Source organism: Pseudophryne corroboree, chromosome 1, assembly GCF_028390025.1.
Source record: "Pseudophryne corroboree isolate aPseCor3 chromosome 1, aPseCor3.hap2, whole genome shotgun sequence".
Lineage (NCBI taxonomy): Eukaryota > Metazoa > Chordata > Amphibia > Anura > Myobatrachidae > Pseudophryne > Pseudophryne corroboree.
Window position 1 is genome coordinate 547,689,179 of NC_086444.1, and position 12,705 is coordinate 547,701,883.

General features: G+C 43.8%; 1 protein-coding gene across 2 annotated transcripts in view; it reads left to right on the forward strand.

The window, feature by feature from the left end:
• Nucleotides 1-12,705, forward strand: part of MOB3B (MOB kinase activator 3B) — a 206,954-nt gene that overhangs the window by 16,650 nt on the left and 177,599 nt on the right. For both annotated transcript variants that reach the window (XM_063914093.1, XM_063914094.1), the window contains exon 2: nt 5,882-6,412. In XM_063914093.1, coding sequence (XP_063770163.1) covers nt 5,995-6,412 — 418 coding nt within the window. In that variant the 5' untranslated portion in view covers nt 5,882-5,994. The remainder of the gene's footprint in view (nt 1-5,881; nt 6,413-12,705) is intronic.

The window sequence follows — 12,705 nt, forward strand, 5'->3', positions numbered from 1 at the left end:
CCTCGTTCCTATTACAAAAACCAATGTACAATTGAAATGGGAGACGGACTTGGGACTCCCATCATCTGAGGCCCAATGGGAACTGATATTTACCTCATCTTATCGCATGTCGCGATGTCTGAATCATACAGAGATGCATATTAAGCTTTTGCATAGATTGTATCTTATGCCCGCTAGGTTACATGTATGCTGGCGATCCTGTTCCAAGCATTGCTGGCGAAATTGTGGGAAAGTGGGTAACATCTTCCATATTTTTTGGACGTGTCCATTTCTTCAAAATTTCTGCTTTCAAGATATTTCAGCTAATAAATAAGGTGCTAAAGTTATCACTGTCCCCGTCACCGGCCTTGGCTTTGCTACATGTTTATCCTACTGAGGAGTTGCCTCACCAGAGGTACCTGTTTGGACATACTTGTATTGTAGCCAGGGCTGCTCTAGCCCAATGTTGGAAACAATCAACCCCGCACCCCTTAACTCTGGTAGTTAATAAGATCCAATTTAATTTTAATATGGAGACTGAATGTATGCCCTATTCCCCTTCTGCTTCATCCCCAATGGTGAAATGGATGCCTTGGCACGAGTACGTGACTGATGGTGGGGGTGTCTTCTCTCCTTCCTGATAACCTTTAAATCTATTTACTGACCATTATAGTCTGGTTGTTATACAGGCTCTTCAGCCTCCTGTCATGTTTTGTTGTGTAGCATACGTACATCTGCTGGACTGTTTGAGTACTTTGACCCTGGTGTACTTAATTTATTTGTTTATTGCATATGTTGCATATGTATTTATGAAATGTTTGATTATTATGTGTCTGCATCCCATCCCCCTGGTTCTGTACCCCCTCCCCCCTTCTTCTTTTCTGTATCCCAACCCTTTATAAAAAAGTGAAACTTTTATTCTCAATAAAAACTATTGATGTTAAAAAAAAAAAATGCGGATTGTGATAGATATGCCCCTATATCTATTTACCATCTGGCTTTCACTGTCTCTTTATGGTGCATTGCACAGTCTCTCTTTGGCCAAACTGCCGGTCACTGTTGCTCTTTGGCCCTGACACTTTTCACAGTATTTCCTTGGACCCACTGACTCCCATCTCTGCAGGTTCATGTGCAGGGGCACCTGGGCAACCGTCTCGGCTGCCCTGTTGAAAATCCGGCACTGGCAACAGTTTATATCCTTTATGTCAGCAGAAATATTTCAGTTTAGGGGGAGATTTATCAAATCTTGGAGAGAGCTAAATTGGCTTGTAAAATAACAGTTTGAAGCTGATTGGTTCATATGGACAACTGTCTCTCCAAGATTTGACAAATATCCCCCTTACTGTCAAGTTTGAACTATTTCAGTGCCAGAGATTTAAGCTGATGTACTGCTCAGTGCTGACATCTGGAGAGGAGGGGCCCAGACAGAGACTGCAAACGTTCCCCCTCCACTCTTTGGAAAGTATATCAGTAGCCTTCCATTACAGCATGGTGATGTGTATGTGCTCATACACAAGACATTCTTATCTTGGGTAAACAAGGGCTGACTTTAGATTACTAATGTGACTTTATGAAACTCTGCAAATTCTGTCATTTCATGTCAGTAATCCAACTACCCGCAGAATGAGATGTGAGTTAGATCCCCACTGTGTGATTAATTGGTCACGGTATTGAGTTATCTGAAATATGACTTAAGGATGAAGGCTGGTATAATGTGATACAATGAGATGCTTGTATAATAAATCATTACTTGTCTAGTTACTCTTTAACTTGTGATGACCTCTGTTCCTCCTGAAAGAGTGTATACTACCGATATTGGTAGCTAAAAGATTATTGTTCGTGTGAGTACAGATTGTTCTAATTAGAACAATCAGCTATATCAACCTCTCAAACATCTATATGTTTATAGTGTTCTTCAAAAGTTTTACTGACATGGAGTTAGGTGTACATAGGTAAAGTGCATCCCCATTTTCTATCCCTATCCTATTTACTAGATTTTGTAAGACTATGGCGGCCATTCCGAGTTGATCGCTCGCTAGCAACTTTTTGCAGCGCTGCGATCAGGTTAAAACTCGGCAAAACTGCGCATGCGTATGCACCGCAATGCGCAGGCGCATCGTACGGGTACAAAGAGGATCGGTGCTGGCCGATGGATTTAACGAAGAATCCTTTCGCACAGTCGATCGCAAGGTGATTGACAGAAAGAGGGCGTCTATGGGTGTCAACTGACCGTTTTCAGGGAGTGTTTGGGAAAACACCAGGGCGAGTGTCTGACGTCAATTCCGGGACCAAAAAGACTGAAGTGATCGCAGCAGCTGAGTAAATCCAGAGCTACTCAGAAACTACAGAAACTGTTTTTGTACCTCTCAACTGCAAAGGCGTTCGCACACTTGCAAAGCGAAAATACACTCCCCTGTAGGCGGCGACTATCTGATCGCAGCGCTGCAAAAAGTTGCTAGCGAGCGATCAACTCGGAATGACCCCCAATATCAGAAGTTGACTCTAGATCTGATTAAGAAATGCATAAGTGTAAATGTGCCCAAGTGAGTAATGATCCCTTTGCTAAAATGTATAAGCCATGGGACTTTAATCAGCCATGGTAAATTACAGCGGCTAATTGATCCCCCAGGGGAAATCTAATTAGCCCCGAAAGCCAGCACTCGCCAGAGATTTGTTTTCACCTGTCTGTGGCAGCCCTGATATCGGGGGTCATTCCGAGTTGTTCGCTCGTTATTTTTTTCTCGCAACGGAGCGATTAGTCGCTAATGCGCATGCGCAATGTCCGCAGTGCGACTGCGCCAAGTAAATTTGCTATGCAGTTAGGTATTTTACTCACGGCATTACAAGGTTTTTTCTTCGTTCTGGTGATCGGAGTGTGATTGACAGGAAGTGGGTGTTTCTGGGCGGAAACAGGCCGTTTTATGGGTGTGTGCGAAAAAACGCTACCGTTTCTGGGAAAAACGCGGGAGTGGCTGGAGAAACGGAGGAGTGTCTGGGCGAACGCTGGGTGTGTTTGTGACGTCAAACCAGGAACGACAAGCACTGAACTGATCGCAGATGCCGAGTAAGTCTGGAGCTACTCAGAAACTGCTAAGAAGTGTCTATTTGCAATTTTGCTAATTTTTCGTTCGCAATTTTGATAAGCTAAGATTCACTCCCAGTAGGCGGCGGCTTAGCGTGTGCAAAGCTGCTAAAAGCAGCTTGCGAGCGAACAACTCGGAATGAGGGCCATCAGCCCCATTTTTGCAGCCGCAGTTCAGGAAAACACATAGGTCCATGAACTTATCCCGGATGCTATGTGTTTTTGCCCGAAATATGAAACATTTTCAGGGAAAAAAAATGTTAATTGAATTGTGAGGGGAGAAATTGAGAAAAGCTTTTTTTGCGCCAGAACATTTTTCGGGGCTGATTGAATTCCATAATCCGTTTACAATGATAAGAACAATGCAGCAGCAGTGCTAGCTTTAACCCAGAGTGGAATTTAGCTGCAATCCTGGATTTCTTCCTGGCTATAAATGTGGGTTTTAATTAACTTCAGAGCTCCCAATCTGTAATAGAGGAGTGCAGACTAATAATGTCAGCACGTATTGCATTTTAAAATCCCCTTTTTTTATGGAAGGTGTGTGGTGTAACATATTATTCAGTAGTATTTGTCATTTTCTGTCATCAGATCTGTTTAAATGTAAACAGTCAAATTTGTGTCAAAATTATCTTTTGTCCATTTAGGCATATATGTTATTCTAGACCTGGGTATACAGTAATATGTAGCTATATACCCATGTAGTGTAGATCCATTCTTAAGTGCATTGTACATGCCTACCTGTGAGCGCATGTTTGCTTTCATGCTCTGTTTTTGTGTGTGTATAGCTAATCCTCATATACTGTAGATTGCTTTTGTTGTTTGAACTCCATTCCATCATAGCAAAGAGTCAAAGTCGGGATCTGGATGATAGGTCGACAGTCAGTAGGTGGACCACATATGGTCAACATGCATTAGGACGACATGTACAAAAGATCAACATTGTCAAAAGGTCAACGTGTAAAAGTTCAACAGGTACAGAAAGTTGACAGGTTGAAATGGTCGACATGAAGATGGTCAACACACATATGGTCAACGCAAGTTCTTTTGGATTTTTTTTTCAACTTATTCATCATTTACCATTTACGTGGACTGCGATTGGGAATAGTAACATGCAGAGTGCAGCAGTAGCGGAGTGAGTCACCCAGCTTGAAGCGGTACACTAATTGGGGTCACATGTGGTTTAACATAGAAAATGACACTCAAAAAAAAAATGTCGACCTTTTTTGTGTAGACCATTTCCATGGAGACCTTTTCACCCTGTTCATCTTTTGTACATGTTGACCTTTTGGTGGTCATTCCGAGTTGATCGCTAGCTGCGTTCGTTTGCTGTGCAGTGATGATGCTAAAAAACGGCACTTCTGCGCATGCGTAGGCGGTGCAATGCGCACGCGCAAAGTACTACTACAACGAACAATGTAGTTTCACACAGGCTCTAGCGAAGCTTTTCAGTCGCACTGCTGGCTGCAGAGTGATTGACATGAAGTGGGCATTTCTGGGTGTCAACTGACCGTTTTCAGGGAGTGTTCGAAAAAATGCAGGCGTGCCAGGAAAAACGCAGGCGTGGCTGGGCGAACGCAGGGTGTGTTTGTAACGTCAAAACAGGAACTGAACAGTCTGAAGTCATCGCAAGCTATGAGTAGGTTTTGAGCTACTCTAAAACTGCACAAAAAAACTTTGTAGCCGCTCTGCGATCCTTTCGTTCGCACTTCTGCTAAGCTAAAATACACTCCCAGTTGGCGGCGGCATAGCGTTTGCACGGCTGCTAAAAACTGCTAGCGAGCGAACAACTCGGAATGACCACCTTTGTACGGTACCGTTTCTGGAGAAAAATTATCGGGGCTAATTGAGTATCCTCTAAGCTGTAATATTGCAGCAAGTATGTGGCAATTGAGCCTACATCACATAATGTGTGGCTAATTATTACCTGATATTAGTCTGATCTAAATGATTAGACATCACATAAGCAATGTATTGTACAATTGTACCGCTGGGATTTGATGCTGTGACGTCTTTCCAGTTTTTCCACTCTTTGTAATAGCTTTATTATTCTGCACAAGCATGGTGCGGTGGGAAGTGGGTCAATGGTGCACCTATGTTGGTATGTTTAGAGTTCATACCGCTATATTGAGAGAAATAGGATTTTTGGAATGCATAATTATTGGCTCACATTTAATCAGTAAGAGAGATGATGTCATATACTTTAACAAAGATGCCAAAAGGCGTCAAAACACGTTGGTGTGAGGGCTGCATCCTTTGTCCAGAGGTGCATTATGGGTGTAGTATGTTATGCCGGCGGCCAGCATAACAGTGCCGGAATCCCGACCGCCGGCATACCAACAGCTGGGCGAGTGCAAATGAGCCCCTTGCAGTCTTGCTGCGCTCGCCACGCTGTGGACCCCCAAGAGGGAGAAAAGCTGTTGGGATTCCGGCGCCGGTATGCTGGTCGTCGGGAGCCCGGCTGCCAGCAAACTGAAGACCACCCATGCATTACATATCCAGTGGTGAACTAACCCATGTTCTGTGCTTTGCATGTGATAATTGTGATGTGGCTACCATAACAACTATCTGGTACAGATTTTGTCTACTGTTCGTGTTTTTATGAATTGTTTTACCTGGTGGCTGCAACTAGATGGTGTTCGACGGAGCAATTCAGTTGTAGCGCAGTTCGAACACGAATAGCCTCAGGGTGGGGGACATTTCAGTTCGCCACCTCCTGAGATGGAGAGCTGAAATGTGGGAAAAGTCAAATGGGACTTTTTGCACTGCGGTCAGTATATCTGGCATGATCTTACATAACTTTTTATTTATTTTTTTCTCTAGAAAATGAAGTCTTCCAGGAAGTAGACAGATACTTGTCCTGTTCCTATCACTCCATCTTGTGCGAGACTAGCACACTGACATCACCACGAGGATATAGCTCACGTACAAAAGACATGTCAATAGGTCTAAAGCAAGTATTTAACAAGGACAAGACATTTAGGCCTAAAAGGAAATTTGACCCCGGCACACAAAGGTTTGAATTACATAAACGTGCCCAAGCTTCTTTGACTTCTGGAGTTGATCTGAAAGCCACAGTCCATCTTCCCAATGGAGAAGACCTCAATGACTGGGTAGCTGTTCATGTGGTGGACTTTTTCAATAGGATTAACCTAATTTACGGTACTATGTGTGACTTCTGCACTGAGAGGACATGTCCTGTTATGTCTGGAGGTCCAAAATATGAGTATAGATGGCAAGATGACATGAAATACAAGAAACCCACTGCCTTACCAGCACCTCAGTACATGAACCTGCTCATGGACTGGATTGAGGTTCAAATTAACAATGAAGATATTTTCCCTACAAGTGTGGGTAAGTCTGATACTTTACAGTTATTGTTGTTTATTTGTTACACAGATAAATATTTATTTGCATTTGACAAAAGAGCATTATCAGGTTTTGGAAATATCGGTTGGTACGTGGTTGGTTTGCCACATTCTATGTATAAGTATTTTTGTCATTGTTTCTGAATAAATGAGAGTAATTTCATAGTTTATTATCACTTTCACACAGAAATGTCTGTAAAACCTGACTTTTATCTGGCATTTGAGGGGCAGGTCATTTTGCGGTCCCAGCCTTACCCCCTTTCACACAGGAAAGTAATTACCTGTTCAAGCAGTTCTACCCGGTAATTTGCGGCTCAACCCCAATTATTTCTCCCGTGTGAAAGGGTCAGCCCGGGTCGCAATTGCCGGGTCTGCAAAGCTTGTATAAACCAGGGTTGAAGTCCTGGGAATTTCAGCCCAGTTTGACCCTTTCACACAGAATAAGGATCTGTGTTGATCCGCAAATTACCGAGTAAAATTGCTTTACCCAGTAATTTGGTTTTCTGTGTGAAAGGGGTATTAGATATGTAATGATATAATAGAAGATGGTTTCCTATAGCTAAAAAAACAGGACCACTTTACAGTACATGCTTGTTTGTACCATATTTTGCAAATATTTTGTTTGCCATTGTAGGGTGCACTGAAGTTTTCCATAAATTGGAAAATAATGCACCATTATATAAATGTAGCTGTCTCTTTAATTAACAATAAAATACATTAAAAATGTATCACTTGCAGTTACATTTCTTGTGTATCTAGTGTCTGTAAAGTGTTGTTTTTTTTTAAATCCCTGTAGCACTAAAATCTGAACATAAATCTGTTTCCTCTATGAATTAGTATGCTACAGTACACTTGCATAATGGATTTGTGTTCCTAAAAGCTACTAATGTACAAAATAAGTCATTTATATGCAAAACCGATGGGGCTGCTTTTAATAAGCCTGTGATTCTGATACCCTCCCAGTAATTTCAGACATTAGGGAGATTCTGGTTCAAACCCCAGTTTAGTGATTTATGACCTAGATGACACTTTGGGGCTAATTATGTTCTGAGCAATGTGCCGTTGTGATGTGTGGCTGCGTACATCGCTCAGAATTACGGTGGTCCAACATGCAGCTCATCTCAAGTTCAGCTAGACACCGAAGTTTGAACTTGTCTGATTCATTTATGGGCAAAACATTTCAATTGGCTTTTAGCTCCCAATCAAATTTAATACTTACTCAAATACTTACTCAAATATGTTTGAGAAAACATTGGGGTAAATTTACTAAGATGGGAGTTCTATTTAAGATGGGATGTTGCCCATAGCAACCAATCAGATTCCAGGTATTATCTTCTAGAACACAGGTTCTCAAACTCGGTCCTCGGGGGCCCACACAGTGCATGTTTTGCAGGTCTCCTCACAGAATCGCAAGTGAAATAATTAGCTCCACCTGTGGGCCTTTTAAAATGTGTCAGTGAGTAATTAATACACCTGTGCACCTGCTGGGTTACCTGCAAAACATGCACTGTGTGGGCTCCCGAGGACCGAGTTTGAGAACCTCTGTTCTAGAAGGTGCTAGATAAATGAAAAGTAGAATCTGATTGGTTGCTATCGGCAACATCCCATCATAAATAGAACTCCCAACTCAGTAAATTTACCCCATTGAGTTTTGTAAGTAAAATCACTCAACATTTCCTGAATTAAAAATAAATAAATTTTTAATAGATTAAGTAGTTTGGGGGTAAAATCTCCAACAAAGAGTCCATTTAACAAGATCCTGTTTCCCCGTAGGGATGCAGTTAAAGTGCCGGCTGTTGGGATCCTGGCATTCAGGATACCAACGCCGAAATCCCGGCGCACCACGACTATTCCCACCCGTGGGTGTCCACGACACCCATAGAGCGGGAATAGATCTTGTGGTGAACGCAGTGAGCCACCGAGCCCGCAGCGTGGCAAGTGCAGCTAGCCCACAGGGGGAATCTTAGTGCCTGCCCAGCTATCGGCATTCTGGCAGGCTCTCTTGGGATATTGACAACCGGCATCCCGTCCGCCTGGATTACGTATGTAATCCGTCTTCATCTGCAGCCTATTGTCAATTATCTGCATGTATGGGGAGGTCTTTGCCAAATGGAAGGTGACAGACTATCAAAATCAGATTTTGCTTGCTAGGTTAGCAATAACCACAGTATAGGAGACTGTACAATACCAAGTCTAAAGGGGGGTACTAACGTAGAGATCCATGCTTAAAATCTAAGCAATCTGACTAGATTGCTTAGATATTAAGCACAGATCACTCCTGTGTAGCCCCCTCAGCGATAGCGATGTGCGGCCCCGCACATCGCTATCGCCAGTGCTAGATTGGCCTGCATGCAGGCTCAGTCTAGCATGTCGCTCATTTCACCCACTGGGTGAAATGAGCCCCCCCTTTCCCGTCCCCCGTCCTCCCCCGCATCGCTCCGCACACATCTCTCCCGTGTATATGGGCCTTAGTGCTGAAACACACTACCCGGCTTTTGCCGGCCAGGAAAAAGCCGGACGGCTAAAGGTCGTTTCCTTTAAAGGTTGTTTCCTAATCAGTACATGCTGGAGGGTGAGGGGGTTATGTTTTTATTGCTGTAGCATGAGTATACTGGTATAGTGGAATCTGATTGAGCAAGTTATGCATCATTCTAAACAATACACATTTGTTCTGTCTTCTATCTTTTCAGTAACATTTGCTCTTTAACATTGAAATTAAGATGTGTTGAACTAGATAACATGCAAATCTGAACAAATGGGCAATAGCGGGAAATCCTGGAACATAGCACATTTTTATGATATTGAGAAGATTTACTAAGGGGTAGTTTTGTCAGTTTGCATGGTTTTTAGTGTTTTGATGCACATGTTTAGTGTTCACTCTAGGCTGTTTTAGCAGGGCGCCGCGCCCTGCCCGTTTTTTAACAGGCAAAACCCGCCCTGCCCCTTTTGCGGCGCCCTGCTAGAACAGCCGCCCGCTCCCTGCCCTCCCGGCGTGTATAGATGCCGTGCGCATGCGCGCGGTATCCATTCACGCATTGGGAGAGGGCTGGGGGAAGCCCAGCACCGACGGAGGTGCTGGGCACGCCCCCAACAGTGACGTCGCCGGCCACAGACGCTCTCTATAGTAGCGTCTGTGGGCCGCACCGCCCCCTAAAATGACGGAGACGTGGCCACGCCCCCTAATTTGCGTGGTCGCGCCCCCATTTCGGGCGCGCGCGCACATGTGCCCCCGGAGTCCAGCGCCCTGCCCCTTTTCACTCCTAGAGTGAACACTACATGTTATAAACCATGCGATATATTACAGACCACACCATCCATACCAGCGCATGAATTAAAAGGAAACATCTAATACATCAATCATTATTTTAAGATATGGAAGCTACACAAACTATCCCATGTATTAAGGGGTCAGATTGCTAAGATCATAGCAAACTAGAACTTTTTAGTTTCATGGTATGAGCTGTGTAGCCTGTTGGAACGCAGTGGGTGTCAGGGTTAAAATATCAAAATATTGTGCAATTGACAGGCCATGATTATTCGTGCATGCTGTTTGTAGGACTACACTGTCATCTGTAGCAGCACCAGCAGCCCGGACATTCCAGGAGAGAAGGCATGTATGATCTAAGAATGGGGCTGTCTAGACAGGCATCTCTGTACTAGAATACACATCATATTTTACTGACTTTGGTTATAAACAATTACACAATTTTAAATACTCATACACAATCAATACTGCTACAGCACACAGAATAATTAAAGAGTCCAGTATACAGCATAAGAGGAATTGTGCTGGCACTTGGTCAGAAATAGTGACATTACCATTGACAAATCTGTGAAACTTGGCAAAGTCCATGAAAATTAGTGTCAGTTGGCGGTGTCTGTGCCTGCATTGTTATGTGTCCTTTGTGTTACTGGCTGTCTGTAAAACCAACGACATACTCTGCTTCCACTTGACACATCTATCTTTCTAATCTATTGTTAAGTAGTTTACAAGCTGGTCCATCCAGCCAGACGTCATTAGGTTGCCCTAATTTCTCATCTCCTCTAACCTAGCCTGTAAATCAGATGCTTAGCCCTCATTCTCATGGTTCCTTGGGTGATTGTTGCTATTGTTTAAAACTAATGTAACAGATGTCTTTGCCGCACAACAGCTAAGCAACCTTCAAAGACAAAACAGGGTAACTGTAGTAGTGGAAAGCAGACATCCAGATCAGTCTGTACAAATGCAAATTCTTATGAATTCTGCTGCTTCAAGTTAACGAATTACCCAGACTTGCAGTTTACGTATGTTATATTTTCATGAATACCGCTTGGTTAATTGTCCAGTAGTCAGGGTTTTCCAAATAAATCAGTAAATTTGAATGTTTATTGTAATTTACTCAAATAAATTGCTGCTGGCTCACTCAGGGGTACATTTACTAAAATGGGAGCTCTATTTAATATTTGATGTTGTCCATAGCAACCAATCAGAATCTAGCACCTTCTAGAACATAGGTTCTCAAACTCGGTCCTCAGGACCCCACACAGTGCATGTTTTGCCGGTAACCCAGTAGGTGCACAGGTGTATTAATTACTCACTGACACATTTTAAAAGGTCCACAGGTGGAGCTAATTATTTCACTTGTGATTCTGTGAGGAGACCTGCAAAACATGCACAAGATAATACCTGGAATCTGGTTGCTATGGGCAAAATCCCATCTTAAATAGAACTCCCATCTTAGATAATTTACCCCATAGCAGCTCTTCCCACATGCTAATTTCACAGAACAGTCAAACAGAACATTTACACTTGTACCATATTCTGCTGTAAGGATTGAGAGAATAGGGTTAAACATGTAGCCATTAAGGAATACTGGCTGTCTCTGCTATCTCATAATGTCAAAAGGTAATACTACTGTAACTGCTAAATTTCCATGCTTTGCAAACTGAGACAGATGAACACCTCAGGCATAAATAGTAGTTTAGATAGTGGTATAGGTCATGCTGTTCCCAGACTAACTGCATGCAGGAAAAATATGAACTGCATCTTATAGCTTGCCCTCTACACTTCAGTGAAAGCTCTCTTGTTAAATTGTCATTAGCATGGTGAACTCTTGCATATTCAGTGATGATTTGTGGTCACTTGGGTAACAGTGTAGTAAGCAGTACAGTTGCACATTTTATTTGAATAAAAAGGGAATATTGGGATGCTCCTGCAAACAAAGTTCCCTGATGCAGAGTGGAAGGTACAGCCTGTCTGCAGAGCATATCTTTCATGCACATTTAGATTTACTACTGAAGGTGGAAGAGGGCATATTGGGGCAGAGTTCTGTGAGGGTGTGTCCACACAAATCCCGCTTAAGCAGAGTTGGACGGCAGTGGCGTCATGAGGGGGTGCGGCCTGCACCCAGGTGACACCCTTCAATAGAGTGACACCAAAAAGAGCTGCACACCTGCACCCCCATCACGTCAGCAGCGGCACACTCACTCCTGGCACCAAGCCCCCCGCAGCCCCGCCGACTTCATGACACAGTCTCAAAGTAATTGAGGCACCCGCCTGGCCTTCCTGTGTACACCTCCGCGGCGTCGCCGGGTCCGTACTGCCAAAATGGTTGATTCTATATCGGAGTGGGAGAAGGGACCTTCTGACGTACCTAGGGGAGGAGACACGTCACCAGGGGGAGGAGCTACGGGCGAACAGGGTACCCGAAAAGTACCCTCGCGGGCTCGCTTCGCTCGCCACGCTTCGGACTCGGTGGCTCGCTCCACTCCGCTTCACTCGGCACCTGATTACTAAAGGTAATAGTTGGTGGCGTGGATAGTAGAGGAACTATCCCGCTTCCATAGCTCCTCCCCCTTGTGTCGTGGCTCCTCCCCCTGACGGAAAAGGTCCCTTAGCCCACTTGATTCTAGCATCTACCCTGCCGAAATCTCTATCAATGCCGGGTGCAGTACGTCACTCCCCGTGACATCATCACGCACGCCGGCACCACAGGGCATTCTGGGAGGGAGAATGGGAGGAGGCTCAAGTCAAGCTTTGTGCAGTGTTACCAGTAACCAGAGGGACCTGGCTGCCTGTTCTTCAGTGAAGTGTCTGTGCGCACCTCATTGTCTTCTGCTTCCCTGGCTGGCTCGACTGTGAGCTGTTTCAGCTGCCAGAGGGTGTGTATTTAGGTCTAATGTTAGCATTTACACATCTATGACAGTAACAGTATAATCCAGTATTATTTTTGTGTAAAAATTTGTTTTTGCCAAGTTAATTATATATATGTGTGTGTGTGTGTGTGTGTGTGTGTGTGT